The sequence below is a fragment of the Aotus nancymaae genome, unplaced genomic scaffold, assembly GCF_030222135.1.
Source record: "Aotus nancymaae isolate 86718 unplaced genomic scaffold, 86718_ANA_hifiasm-v0.15.2.pri h1tg000051l, whole genome shotgun sequence".
Classification (NCBI taxonomy): Eukaryota; Metazoa; Chordata; class Mammalia; order Primates; family Aotidae; genus Aotus; species Aotus nancymaae.
Genome location: NW_026988465.1, coordinates 4,754,181 through 4,768,897, shown reverse-complemented (window position 1 = coordinate 4,768,897; position 14,717 = coordinate 4,754,181). Strand labels below are relative to the sequence as shown.

At 40.1% G+C, this 14,717-nt stretch overlaps 2 protein-coding genes across 3 annotated transcripts in view; one reads left to right on the top strand and one right to left on the bottom strand.

Moving 5' to 3' along the window:
* Nucleotides 1-1,489, bottom strand: part of RIOK1 (RIO kinase 1) — a 40,014-nt gene extending 38,525 nt beyond the window's left edge. The window contains exon 1 of one of the 2 annotated variants that reach the window (XM_064362963.1): nt 1,212-1,489. In XM_064362963.1, coding sequence (XP_064219033.1) covers nt 1,212-1,282 — 71 coding nt within the window. In that variant the 5' untranslated portion in view covers nt 1,283-1,489. The remainder of the gene's footprint in view (nt 1-1,211) is intronic. The other variant, XM_064362962.1, reaches the window with a different exon arrangement.
* Nucleotides 1,490-1,565: 76 nt separating this feature from the next.
* CAGE1 (cancer antigen 1) overlaps nt 1,566-14,717 on the top strand; it is a 54,983-nt gene continuing 41,831 nt past the window's right edge. Inside the window, exons 1-5 of the mRNA XM_012440343.2 lie at nt 1,566-1,605; nt 4,033-4,251; nt 5,398-5,485; nt 7,385-7,794; nt 11,982-13,037. Coding sequence (XP_012295766.2) covers nt 1,576-1,605; nt 4,033-4,251; nt 5,398-5,485; nt 7,385-7,794; nt 11,982-13,037 — 1,803 coding nt within the window. The 5' untranslated portion in view covers nt 1,566-1,575. The remainder of the gene's footprint in view (nt 1,606-4,032; nt 4,252-5,397; nt 5,486-7,384; nt 7,795-11,981; nt 13,038-14,717) is intronic.

Genomic DNA, 14,717 nt, shown 5'->3' with positions numbered 1-14,717 from the left:
GCCAGGATGCAAGCTCTGAGTCATGCAGGATGGTGTTCACCAATGCCTCCCTACCACCCAAGACTAGATCTGACACACAGAAAGCAGTCAACATACATATATTTATTAAAAACATCCCCAATAATAAAATCTATATGTAATGAATCCTCACTGTAAACATAAAGTACAAACTGTTTTCTTGGAATTCCAAAATAACTCCAATATGTATTTTGCCTGTAGGCAGGAGTTATCCTTCATTACTCTTTCCCCAGACCCCACGTCCAAACTACCACCAAACCCTGCCACTTCTACCTCCAAAACATATCTTTAGGATCCGAGCTCTAGTCCCCACCATTTTGAATCTGATTACCTTATTACTTTGAACTGGTCTCTCTGCTCCACTCCCGCCCTCCATGAACATCATCTACATAGAAGAATGATTCCGTTAAATCGCAAATCAAATAATGTCATTCTTCTGCTAAAATCCCTCCTATGGCTTTCCATAAGACCCAGATTAATATTTGAACTTTTCACCATCGCTTGTAAGGGTCTCCATGATCTGGCCCCCTTCTTACTTCTCTATCAACACCATACCAATCTTCTCAACTACCTTCACTGCGCTCTAGGCATGGCCTCGGGGCCTTTGCTCTTGCTGTCCCTTCTGTGTGAAATACAGTTCCCTCTGCTCTTGCCAAGATTAGCTCTTTGTTATTAAAATCTGGATTTAACCTTTCCCTACCCATTCAGTCAGCACTTAATATATTAAACTATTTGCATAGTCTAATCGTTATTTGGTTTTTAAATGGTGTGCCCTCCCTTTCATGTAGAAGGTAAAGTTCCATGACATCAGGAGCTTGGTTCGTCTTGTTCATCACTATCTCCGGCGCCCAGGACAGAACGTGATACATATTAAGTGTTTAGTAAGTATTTGTTGAACGCTACATGTGGTTAAAACGCAAACACCTGTGTTTTCTAATCGCTATCTCCAACTCTGCCTCCCAGTGACGCTAACCAACCTGGGAACCGCAGACTCCCTTGACAAGTGGCTTTTACTAACTCTATGGTGAAGTGGGAGAAAGATCGGCTGGGATGCAGAAACAGGCAAAATGTTATCAAGACGCTGAGTGAGGAACCGCTAGTCTTACTCTAAACTACAAACAAAAGTCCACTGCCCACGGGGGCGGACAAGGAGACAGCAGTAACCAGACCCAGCGCATTGTACGGTCGCCTACCCGTCGGAGGAGTCCGCGTCGTCGAACTGCCCGGGGACCACCCTGCTCATGAGCAGCCGCCGGTAGTCCATGATTGAAAGGCGCCGCCGGAGGCCGCAGCTCTGCACTGGGACAGAAACGGCTCAGACGGATGTCCCCGCGACCGATCCAACGGCCTCGGCGTGGATATCCGCCTTACAAACCATTCAGAAGCCAACAGTAGCCACCACGTGCGACGGTAAAACCTAACCAACAGGTACGCCGCTCACAGGCCGCCCTGGCTCCCCAACCGGAAGCCCCACGCCGCCCGGAAGTCTGACTTGAGCGGAAGTCCCGCCCCTGAGCCAGACTGGGCGTTCGGAGCTGTCTCTGAATAGAACGTTGTATGGGCTCAGTGGACGTTCCACGCTCTGAGGTAGGCGTGGTGAGTAGCCGGCCCGGCGAGGCCGGTGCTGGCCGTTTCTTCCCGGAGTTATCGTTTCTGTACCCTATTTTGTGTTTATTACGGCAGGAGGCGCCAGCTAACCCACAGTGTTCGGCCTAGGGGGTCGTACCCTCCTAACTTCACTCTGGGAAGACGGACCCGGGGTCGCTCGGGCCTCACGGGCTGCGCCTGTCCCCGCCGAGATCCGCCGGCGCGAGCGGACGTCACACAGGGGCGTTCCAGCGCCCAGGGAGCCCGATTGCGAGTTTGTGAGAGTCCCCGGTGGAGGAGGTTGGAAAGCGTTCTCTCTCCCGTAGAACCCGGTGCAGAGGGAGGAAGCGCCAAGTCTGTAACGTGGGTCCAAGAAACTCTATGGATCCTGAAGCGAGCACATTTCTGTGTGTTAAAAAGTTTGGTGCCTCATTTTGAGGTGAAAATGAATAAGTGCTTTTTAAAAAGGTAAAGTTTGTTGTACGATGAAAAAACTTTTAAACAAAACTATAGTTTTTGCCAGTAACTCCTATCTTAAAACAGCTTTAGAATGTCTTTGGAACATCTATACAAACATTTGATAAATATGCTAAAAATCCACTATAAACCTGGTAAGGACAAATGAAAGATAGAAAAATATAAAAAATAGCCTTTTTTTTTTTTTTTTTTTTTTTTTTTTTGAGACAGAGTTTTGCTATTGTTGCCCAGGCTGAAGTGCAACGGTGTGATCTCGGCTCACTGCAACCTCTGCCTCCCAGGTTCAAGCGATTCTCCTGCCTCAGCCTCCCGAGTACCTGAGATTACAGGCGCCCGCCACCACGCCCAGCTAATTTTGTATTTTTGATAGAGACGGGTTTCTTCCATGTTGGTCAGGCTGGTCTCGAACTCCCGTCCTCAGGTGATCCACTTGCCTCGGCCTCCCAAAGTGCTGGGATTACAGGCATAAGCGCCCAGCCAAAATAGCCTAACTTTAAATTAAAAAGGTAAACTGGCAGATTGTGCAGTGCTATATAAGGGATGAACAAAGTTGTAGAAATGTAAGTGCTGGGTTCACAAACAAAAAAAAACTAAGAAGGCCTTTGCCCTTTTTTGCACTGGGAAAACAAAGCAAGAATTTTTCAGATCTCAACACAATCCAGGCAGCATTATTTGAAAGACAAAGAAAGGGTGAGCATGAAGTTGAGCCTTTCACTGATCCTGACTAACGTGCTTGATTTACTTTTTTACATTTTACCGAGTGATGTCATAGGTTTGAAAACAACTAATTTTCAATAAACTATCCATTCAGAAATTCAATAAAATAATCCAGGCAGATGAGTTATGACTATAAATTGAGAGAGCTTGATAGAAATAAATAATTAGAATGTAGGATTCAATCAATAATTTGCTGTGTAGACAGCACTGGTCCATTTGCAGTAGGGGATATCGGTAAGCCATAAGTCGACTCCTCTCAAGGCATTTATGATCTGTAAATACAAGCACTAACACCCTTGAAACAGTGGTGAAGCTCTAAAACAGTAAACGAAGTCACTAAGTGCTGAATTGTAAGAGATTTAGAGACTGGAGACATTGTAGGAATTTTAAAAATAGATGAATGGGTAGATGGGAAGGTTTTAGGAGAGAAGGACATGCTAGGGCAGACTAAGCAGAAGCTTAGTCATAAGGAACATAGTCTGTCTGCAGGGAAATGAGCCTGATCTGAGTTGAGCAGAGGAGTACTGGGTAGGTAATGTCACTGCAGGCTACGGATGGCTTGGAAAGACAAGCAGGAGAATTTAGACTCAATGTGAGTGGCCGTCCTTTCCACTCTGCTCCGGACAGGCCCGAGGAAGTCAGGAGAATGGACCAGTGTGGCAACACGGGATGGAAAGCAAGCACAGGTCACTGAAAGGCATTTTTAAAGGAGAAACAGATGAGACTTGGTATCTGAAGAGCCATGGATGATGAGGTAGAGGGATGCCAAGACAACTCCAATTTTCAAACACAGGTACTTGAGGGAGTAGGTGCAGTATAGGAACAGGAGGAGGGAAAACTGATTTACAATGCTGGATTCGACTTGCTAGTGAGGTGTTCAAGCGGAAGGTATCAAGTGAACAAAATACAGCGTTTTGTGGAACCTAATAGATCTCTGATAATATTTTGTAAATATCCTTTGATTAAGTAACATAGAGATTCCTTCACCTTCTAGGTCCAAATCCTTTTAGGGAATTATTGGATAGTAGCCAATACTGTTATTTTCCAAATCAGTATTTTCTACCACACCAAATTTTCATGGTATAGACTAAAATTTTTAATTTTTCTAATAACTTGACAGATGACATTTTAAATAATAGCAGTAAACTTTGCTACTCTGTTAATGAGAAGACAGATAGGGAAAAGACTTTTGTTTGCACATACTAATAGGCATACTTTTTTTTTTTTTTTAAGGAAGGCTTCTATTATTCAACAGTTATGAACAAGGACTATCAGAAATTTGGGGCGTCACCTTCAGATCCTGTACATTTTGAAGTGGATACTTCTCATGAAAAATTAGAAAGCATGTCAGAATCAGATACCATGAATGTCAGCAATCTTTCTCAAGGCTTAACGCTTTCAGATTCTCCCATCTGTATGGAAACCACCAGTACCACTTGTGACTTGCCTCAGGTATACATTGCTTATAAGTTCCAGGAGGCTCAGATGTATTCAATTCACATTGTCTTCCATATGAAAACTTCTTCAAGTATATAAGGAACAATAAAAGAATTGTCAGTGGACACATAACAGAGGGGAATACAAGATCTGGTTTTCCCAGTTTCACTGATGTAAGATATATTTTGACCAGCCTGGGCAACATGGTGAGACCCCATCTCTGCTAAAAATATAAAAATTAGCTGGGCATGATAGCGAGCACCTGTAATCCCAGCTACTCTGGAGGCTGAGGCAGGAGAATTGCTTGAACCCGGGAGGCAGAGGTTGCAGTGAGCCGAGATCATGCCACTGCACTCCAGCCTGGGCGACAGAGCAAGGTACATTTTTACACACAGTGTTAAAATCCTTTCTAGCCTCATGAAGTCCCAGGAGTTCAGCCAGGGGACATGACCACAACAGTTCAGTTACATAGCCAGGACGAGAGCCCAAGGAAACTGACGTCTAGTCTAATGCATCTTCCACTTAAGTCAGTATGCAAATGATTCAGTTATCACTCATAATGACATTGACAGCACCCTGCATGTAAATGACAACTTTCCTATATTCATGAAAATGCTTAGTTCCCTTTCTTACAAAATAAAATATCGTAATATCCTAATATCTTCGTGAATGTTGTTCTAAACATTTGATAGTCAGTGACATCTGATTCCACTAAATAGGAATTTATAAAAGTACGTCACAGATATATGCCTGTTTTATAGATCTTCAGTGTTAATAGACTGGAATAACAATGATCTTAACGCTGTTTAGACTAGATTTAATAAACATCAAAGAATTATCATACCTATCAATAAGATAAATATGCTAACACATATCCCTAAGTTTATAGTCACATGATTTGACTTACCAAAAAACCAAAATTTTAAAATAGCAAGCTATGTGACATTTTTGTTTAATAGTGTGACTCTGTTAGCATAGTTTTACGAAAAGGGAGCCAAATATACGCTGGGGAAAGATACTGGAAAGCACATTCTACCACATTCATTACAATGAAATATTCTGATAGAATATTTCTATGTATAGCAATGTGCAAATACCTTTAAAAGAAGCTGATGATGTTTGCTTGAAGTAGTAATATTAATGCCTTTTTTATTAATACAGAATGAAATAGAGAATTTTGAAAGGGAAAATGAGTATAAATCCACACTTTGTGAAGATGCTTATAGCACACTAGACAATTCGTTAGGCGGTAAGTATCTATTTGTTAGCAATATGCAAAAGAGAGAAAAAATTTTTTATGATCTGTGGTAATAACAATAGCCAGGTATTGTGCTAAGCACCTTATATACATTCTCACACTTAATCCACAAACAATCTTATTGAAATAAAGATTTTTAAAAATTGAAGTAAGGGCTGTTTTTATCTTCATTTTACAGATGACTTAAATAAGACTCAGAGAGTAACTTGCCCAGGATTGTGTAGCTTTAAATGAATGAGCCATGATCAAGTCCCAGTCTCAGACACAAGAATTTTCTACTGTATAAGTATCTTTAAATGTGTGTTGAAGTTGGGTGTGGTGGATCATACCTATAATACCAGTGCTTTGGAAGGCCAAGTGGGAGTATTGCTTGAGCCGCAAAGTCCAAGGCTGTTATAAGCTGTGATCATGTCACTGCACTCCAGTGGGCAATGAAGGAGAACCTATCTCTTGAAGAAAAAGGGGGCGCTGGTTGTGGTGGCTCATGCTTGTAATCCCAGCACTTTGGGAAGCCGAGGCAGGTGGATCACCTGAGGTTAGGAGTTTGAGATCAGCCTGACCAACATGGAGAAACCCTATCTCTACTAAAAATACAAAATTAGCCAGGCATAGTGGTGCATGCCTGTAATTCCCAGCTACTCGGGAGGATAGGGCAGGAGAATCGCTTGAACTCTGGAGGCAGAGGTCGCAGTGAGCCAAGATCATGCCATTGCACTCCAGCCTGGGCAACAAGAACGAAACTGCATCTCAAAAAAATAAATAAATAAAATAAAAGACTAGGTGCAGTGGTTCACGCCTATGATCCCAGAACTATGGGAGGCCAAGGCAGAGGTTTGCTTGATTCCAGTAGTTTGAGACCAGCTTGAGCAACATGATGAACCCTGTCTCTACTAAAAATACAAAAAATTTTCTGGGTGTCTTGGCGTGTGCCTATAGTCCTAGCTACTCTGGAGGCCTAGGTGAAAGAATCACCTGAGCCCAGGAGGCTGAGACCACAGTGAGCCAAATCATACCACTGCACTCCAGCATGGGCAACCACAGTGAGACCCTGTCTCAAAAATAAAGAGGTGTGTTGATGTAACCCCAAATCTGTACAGTGAAAAAAAGTACTGGGACATTAAAGTGTCACAAAATGAGGAAATCTGGGAACTTTATTCTGTAGGAATGATTATGTTGATTATATTATTTAGGATACATAAATTAAGTAGTAAAAGTAAAACGGGAATGGGAAGAATGAATCCATATGGGCTTCAGTACAGTGGTTATCTCTGGGGAGGAGGAAAGTTAGATTAAAATGATCATTAATTTGTAACATTTTGTTTTTTTATTCGCTTCTGATTTAAAAAAAATAAATCTGCATAATTTGTCATATTGAAAAATAGTATAGTGTAGCATTTAGAAGTAGTCTAGAATCTCAGCTCTGTGACCTTAGACAAGTGACTTTAACATCTTGTACACTTCAGTTTCCTAATCTGTAAAATAGAGATAATAACAGTACTGACATCTTGGGATTTTTGTGGGATTAAGCAAGTTTATATGTGTTTTCTATTATACTATCCCTGTCCTTTTGAAACATTTTATAATTTGAAACATCTTAAAGTTACGACAAAAGAATTTTGAAGATATCTTGAAATTTGTTGTATTTGATCAGAATTACATATAACAAGCTTTTTTTGTAGCAGTCATTTGGGAACTTCTTTCCCCCATGTAAAAAGTTTTGTTTTGTTTGCTAGCACAAAACCATGCTAAAATTCACACAGTAAGTAAGGTTGAAGTAATACGTATTTCTTAAGTGGCTACAGCAGTTTATTTGATAAATATAAATATAACTGTTACTGCCCACGTTTATGGTCTGCTCATTTTTATTTCCTTCTTTCTCTTTCTTATGAGATAACAACATTGAAAATTACTCAAAGAATGTACTAATTCAGCCAGTTGACTCTATCAGCATATCTTCCTTGAGACAATTTGAAACTGTTTGCAAATTCCACTGGGTAGAAGCATTTGATGATGAAATGACAGAGAAGCCAGAATTTCAAAGTCAAGTGTATAATTATGCAAAAGACAACTATATAAAGCAAGACTCATTTAAGGAAGAAAATCCAATGGAAACTAGTGTTTCTGCAAATACAGACCAACTTGGTAACGAGTATTTTAGACAGCCTCCTCCTAGAAGCCCGCCTCTAATCCATTGCAGTGGAGAGACACTGAAATTTACAGAAAAGTCACTGACTAAAAGTACTGCCAAGGAATCTGCCCTCAGCCCCAGTCAACCTCCAAGCTTCTTATATAAGGAAAGTGTACACGATAATATTGTGAAACCATTTTATAAAGCAAATAGTTCTAGTTCATCTGAAAGTTAATTATAAAGCAGAGGAGTAAGATTGTGATGGTCAGTAAAGCCTATGGAGTATTAAAAGGATACATTAAAAAATATATATATATATATATAAATTTATATATATATATATGGCTGTGCGTGGTGGCTCATACCTGTAATCCTAGCACTTCGGGAGGCCGAAGTGGGCAGATCACCTGAGGTCAGGAGTTCAAGACCAGCCTGACCAACATGGGGAAACCCTGTCTCTATTAAAAATACTAGCCAGGCCTGATGGCAGGAGTCTGTTGAGAGGCTGAGGCACGAGAATCGCTTCAATCCGGGAGGCAGAGGTTACAGTGAGCAGAGACCGTGCCACTGCACTCCAGCCTAGGCAACAAGAGTGAGACTTCGTCTCAAAATAAATGAATGAATGAATGAATAAAAAAAATTTTAATGTGTATAGATATATATACATATATAATATGAGACTTTTCCAAGTAATGTTAAATCACTAGTTAACACAAGGGACTTTGCTTCTCCAAGGAAAATGCATTCTGAGATCTTAGCCAATTCAGAAATAAATTTTTCTAATAAAATCAAGTTCATACTTGAGGATTAGCTCTACCAAATAGTGATTTCTCTGATGATCAGGACTCTGTCTTACTCACCCTTTTATGCACCATTGCATCTAAACGGTTCCTTGAATATAATAAGCTTTTTTTACTATAATTTTTTGCATCGAAAGCAATTTTATTAGAGACGTAAAGAAAGAAAAGAATGGCTGCTGCGCGGACAGAGCAGCCTGAATATAATAAGCTTTTATATTTGTTGAATCAAACTGGCTGGAAGTAGCAGCGTTTACAGTAATGGAAAGGTTGAGAAGAGGAAGGAGTGCAGAGGCACTAATTAATTTTTCAAGAAAACAAGATTTCTCTGTCATACTGGATTTCTGTTGACAACCAAAAATACTAATTTTTCTGTTAAAGTGAAAATATTAGTTTATCCTTTGGTTTATTGATTCTGAGCACACATGTAGTATCCTAAGAGCACTGAAGATACCAACAGTATATGTTCTGTGTACTTTCTGAACTTCTGAATCCAGGAAGATACCAACACTATATATTCTGTGTACTTTCTGAACAAAAATAAAAATACTAGGAATTGTTATGGGCAAATAGATAAAATTCAAGAATAGTATTACTTATACCTTTTCTTTTCTTTTTTTGTTGTTGTTTTGTTTTGTTTTTGAGATGGAGTCTCACTTTGTTGTCCAGGCTGGAGAGCAGTGGCATGATCGTCAGCTCACCCCAACCTCTACTTCCTGGATTCAAACAATTCTCCTGCCTCAGCCTCCCAAGTAGCTGGGATTACAGGCATGTGCCACCACACCTGGCTAATTTTTTTTTGTATATTTAGTAGAGACAGTGTTTCACCATGTTGACCAGGCTGGTCTTGAACTGCTGACCTGAAGTGATCCATCCACCTTGCCTCCCATAGTTCTGGGATTACAGGAATGAGCTACCACACCTGGCCAATAATACCTTTTCAATGTGAGTTTGGTGGGAAATGCTATGGCTATAATGCCTTATTTACAAGTATGAGCAGTTTTTTCTTTCTTTTTTTTTTTTTTTGAAAGTAGATGACAGCATTTAAAAGAACTTTATTCTTTTTTTTTTTTTTTGAAAGTAGATGTTGGAAAAACAACATTTTAAAAATAAGCTTAAATAGAGTTTCTCAAGATTATTCTTTCCTCTTTCCATTGCATTTAGCCATTTTTCATTCAGTCAGTATACCTTTAGGCATCTGTTACATGCCAGGTCTGTACTATATATTAGTTAGGTAATGGTTAGACAAAAAGATGTAGTTCTTGTCCTTATGAAACCAGCATCCTACTAGAGGAGATAGTCATTAATCAAATAATCACCCAAATAAATGTAAACTTGCAACTATGATAAGTTCAGTAAGTTCTGTGAATAAAAGTTACATATAAAGTGTATGTAGAGCATGTATAATGCTATATAAAGTTACATACCAACTTGCAACTATGATAAGTGTTATAAGTAGGATGGGCATCTATGATAAGGAAACTACCCTGATCAGGGAGTCTGGGGAAGGCATTCCTGAAGAAATGATCATTGAGCTGAGCTCTAAAAGATGAGTAAGAGTTAATTAGGCAGTTATGGGTGGGAGAGCATTCCATACAGAAGAATGTCTACAAATCCTGTGGCCACAGGAAGGATGGTACCTACTAGGACCTGAAGGAAGCCCTGAGTCCAGCAAGATCAGAGTTGGAGGGAGCAGGAGGGGCATAGCAGATGAAAACAGAGAGGTGGTGTGGGTCAGATGCTGTTTTAGTTCATTTCTTATTGCTGCAACTATATCACAGATTGGATAATTTATAACGAATAGCAATTTATCTGGCTCACAGTTCTGGAGTCTAGGTCTATGGTGCCAGCATCATGTGAGGCTCTGTGTGCTATCATTCCATGGTGGGAGGTGGAAGGGCAAAAGAGGGTGAGACCGAGGGAGCAAGTGAAGGCCAAACTCACTTTTATAACAGATTAACATGTGATAAGTAACACACTTCTGCAATAACAACATTTAGCCATTTTTATTCACCTCTTACTAGGCCCCCTCTTCCAACACTGTTGCACTGGGGATTAAGCTTCTGGCACATGCACTTTAGGGGATCCATTTAAACTATAGCAGATATCAAGAGCAAGATATTAGGGCCTTGTAGGTCTCAGTAATGATAGTTATCTTTATCCTGTAACAATGAAAAACCATTAAGATTCAAGGTTCTGCAGAAGGGTGAACTCGAAAAACAAAATACAGAAGTCCATTGTCTCTAAATTCCAGAGAATTATACAGTGCACCACTACAGACACCTTTTGCTGGGTTTTTATTTTTTATTTTTTCAGATACAAGGTCTTGCTCTGTTACTCAGACTGGAGAGCAATGTGATGATAGCTCACAAGCAGTCCTTCTGCCTCAGCTTCCCAAGGAGCTAGGACTAGAGGCACATGCCAGCATGCCCGACTGATTTTTAAAAGATTTTTTTGTAGAGATAGGATCTCACTACATTAACCAGGCTGGTCTCGACCTCCTGGCCTCAAGGGATTCTCTCACCTTGGGCTCCCAAAGTGTTGGGATTACTGTGCCTGGCCTGGGTTTTCAATGTCATATTCATTTCACCATTTCTTACCACAATTTATTGTCTTAAAATTCTTCTTCTTCTTCTTCCTTATTATTATTATTATTATTATTATTATTTTGAGAAAGAGTCTCACTCTGTCACCCAGGCTGGAGTGCAGTGGTGTGATCTCAGCTCACTGCAACGTCCGCCCCTGTATTTAAGCAATTCTCCTGCCTCACTCAGCTTCCTGAGTAGCTGGGATTACAGGCATGTGCCACCACGCCTGGCTAATTTTTGTATTTTGGGCAGAGACAGGGTTTCACCATGTTGGCCAGGCTGGTCTTGAACTCCTGACCTCAGGTGATCCACCGGCCTTGGGCTTTCAAAGTGCTGGGATTACAGGTGTGAGCCACCTAGCCTGGCCTACTGTCTTTTTATAACTTCCCCAAAACCTATATTGTGGGCATAAAGTCAATCATGAGACATGTTCTTCTGCCATTCTAATGTTCCTAAGAGTCACAGCATAATGAGGTAATGGTCTAAATGTGGAATAAAAAAATATTCGGAAGAGACCATTCCTCCCTAAAAATCCAAACTTTTGGCCCAGTAATAACATGTAAAGAAAAAAAGAGACCTTGCAGTCTGTAAGGTAATTGATACATTTATTTGTCGGAGTTCATTTGAAGTCAAACATCTTATATATGTGCAGAGAAGTTTGCATGATAGAAAATGGTAAGAATATAAAAGTTTAGTCTTCCTTTTGTCAAAGTCAGTGGGATATTTATCTGTCATCTACCTACTGCCTGTGCTCTGCTGTGCTATTAGGTGCTGTATGAACATTTAGCAATTAATGCATAGGTATTAATTTTTGTGAATAGGCATTATTATTGGAAGTAGGTACTATTGTTACTTTATAGCGGAGGAAACCAAACAGGGGATCTATTAATAGAATTCAAGGCCAGCTCTATCTGACTTGAAAGCTTATGGCCTTTCTACTCATTCACATTTACTTTGTTTACTGTAATTTACAGACTTCAGTTCCTTCAAAAGAAATACAGAATTATGGGGAGATTCTTGAGATATCAGTCAGTCACCAAAAGGAAGTCACAGCAGAGGGTATGGAGAGGCCAGAAATTGTCTCAACTTTGTCTCCGGCAGGTATCTCCTGGAGGAGTAAAACATCTCGGGAGAACTGCAAGATGCCTGACGTGGAGCAAAGCATTGAAAGTTTACAACCTTTGGAAGAGGACATGGCTTTAAATGAAGTCTTGCGGAAATTAAAACATACTAACAGAAAGCAGGAATCGCGAATCCAAGAATTCCAGTGTCGTAATCTGTATTTAGAGAAGAGAGTTAAAGAACTACAGATGAAAATTACCAAACAACAAGTGTTCGTTGATGTCATCAATAAGCTAAAGGAAAATGTTGAAGAATTAATTGAAGACAAATATAAAATAATCCTGGAGAAGAATGATACTAAAAAGACATTGCAGAATTTGCAAGAGATTTTAGCTAACACCCAAAAACATCTTCAGGAATCCAGGGATGAGAAGGAAATGTTACAGCTTCAATTTAAGAAGATCAAGGCTAATTATGTGTGTTTACAGGAAAGGTACAAAAAAATGCAACAAAAAAATAAATCTTTAAGTCAGTATTTAGAGATGGACAAAGCCTTAAGCAAGAAAGAAGAAGAGGTAGAGAGACTGCAACAACTGAAAGAAGAACTAGAAAAGGCCACAGCTTCTGCTTTGGACTTGCTGAAACGAGAAAAAGAGACCCGAGAACAAGAGTTCTTGTCTTTACAGGAGGAATTCCAGAACCGTGAAAAGAAAAACCTGGAAGAAAGACAGAAACTAAAATCTAGACTTGAGAAATTGCTCACTCAGGTTAAAAATTTGCAATTTATATCTGAAAATGAAAGAACTAAGAAGATAAAACTTCAGCAGCAAATCAACAAAGTAAAAAGTGGGAATGCAAAACTTAAACAGCAGGTTGCAAGGAGTGAAGAGCAAAATTATGTCCCTAAAAATGAGACAGCTCAATTAAAAGAGCAATTAGAGGAAGTCATGAAGTCAGTTATTACCAAGGTATCAATGCACATTCTCGGTCTCTACTGTGGAATCTCAAGAGTTTCTAGTGGTCTGGTGATGCATATTTAGACATGGCACTTATTTAGATTTGTTTGCAGAAAGAATTGTTAAAGAAAGAAACAGATCTCAGCACTTTGGGAGACTGAAGTGGGAGGATCTCTTGAGGCTAGGAGTTTGACACCAGCCTGGGCAACATAGTGAGACCTTATATCTACAAAAATTTTTGAAAATCAGCTAATCTACCTTGCATGGTGGTGTGCACCTATAGTCCTATCTATTCAAGAGGCTGAGACGGGAGGACTGCATGAGTCCAGGAGTTAGAAGCTGCAGTGAGCTATGATTGTGTCATTGCACTTCAGCCTGGGTGACAGAGCAAGATCCTGTCTCAAAAAAAAAAAAAAAAAAGAAAAAGAAAAACGGGTACTTGAAGAAGTTTCTTTTGGTTCATGAATACTCAAGATTAACAGCTATTCCTGCCTTCCGTGATTATTTTGGTGGAGGTGATAGTTAACCTGGCAGTTTTGTGGGTACTCATCACCAATCGTCAGAAGCATCTCCCAGCAGTTACCTTTTTTTTTTTTTTTGAGACAGAGTATCGCTCTGTCACCCAGGCTGGAGTGCAGTGGCACAATCTTGGCTCACTGCAACCTCTGCCTCCCAGGTTCAAGAGATTCTCTTGCCTCAGCCTCCTAAATAACTGGGATTACAGGCATGCACCAACAAGCTTGGTGAATTTTGTGTTTTTAGTAGAGATGGGGCTTCACTATGTTGGCCAGGCTGGTCTCAAACTCATGACCCCAAGTCATCCACCCGCTCAACTTCCCAAAGTGCTGGGATTACAGGTGTAAACCACCGCACCCAGCCCCAGCGGTTACCTTTGAGAAAAGATTTTCTAAGTTGTCTCTCAGTCCTATTCATCAACAAAACAAAATAATACGATAGTATGTTCAGTTTACAAGACAAAACAAACCTATATCATATACTAGTTTTATACATTTAAGAACAGCATCAGAACCATATCAGTATGTTTGGAGAAGCAGTAATCTTTTATTACATGTAGTTCAAAGGCTTTTTTGGCAGCCAAAAACCTGGAAACACATTCTGGAAGTGATAATTTTCACAAGACAGAGCACATCTATTTCAGTTGTGTAGGCCTGCCTTAAAGTATGTATAGTAAAATCTTATTAACTGACTACTTGGAAAGAAGGCTAATCTGAACTAGAAAAATGTGTAGGTTTATTTTTTGTATTTGTTCTATTTATTTATTTTTTAAGGTGGAGTCTCACTCTGTTACTCAGGCTGGAGTGCAGTGATGTGATCTCCACTCACTGCAACCTCCACCTCCCAGGTTCAAGCAATACTCCTGCCTCAGCCTCCTCAGTAGCTGGGATTATAGGTGTACACTACCACGCCCAGCCAATTTTTTTTGTATTTTTAGTAGAGACAGGGTTTCACCATGTTGGCCAGGCTCGTCTCAAACACCTGATCTCAGGTGATCTGCCCACCTCAGGCTCCCAAAGTGCTGGGATTACAAGCATGATACACCGCACCTGGTCTGTTTTTGTTTTAGTTTTAATAACTTGAACTGAGCTGATGTTACCTTAAGATGCCTTTAGTGGACCCTCTTATATGAATCTATAATCATTTTAAGTATTATTTACAAGTAAATGATTCTAC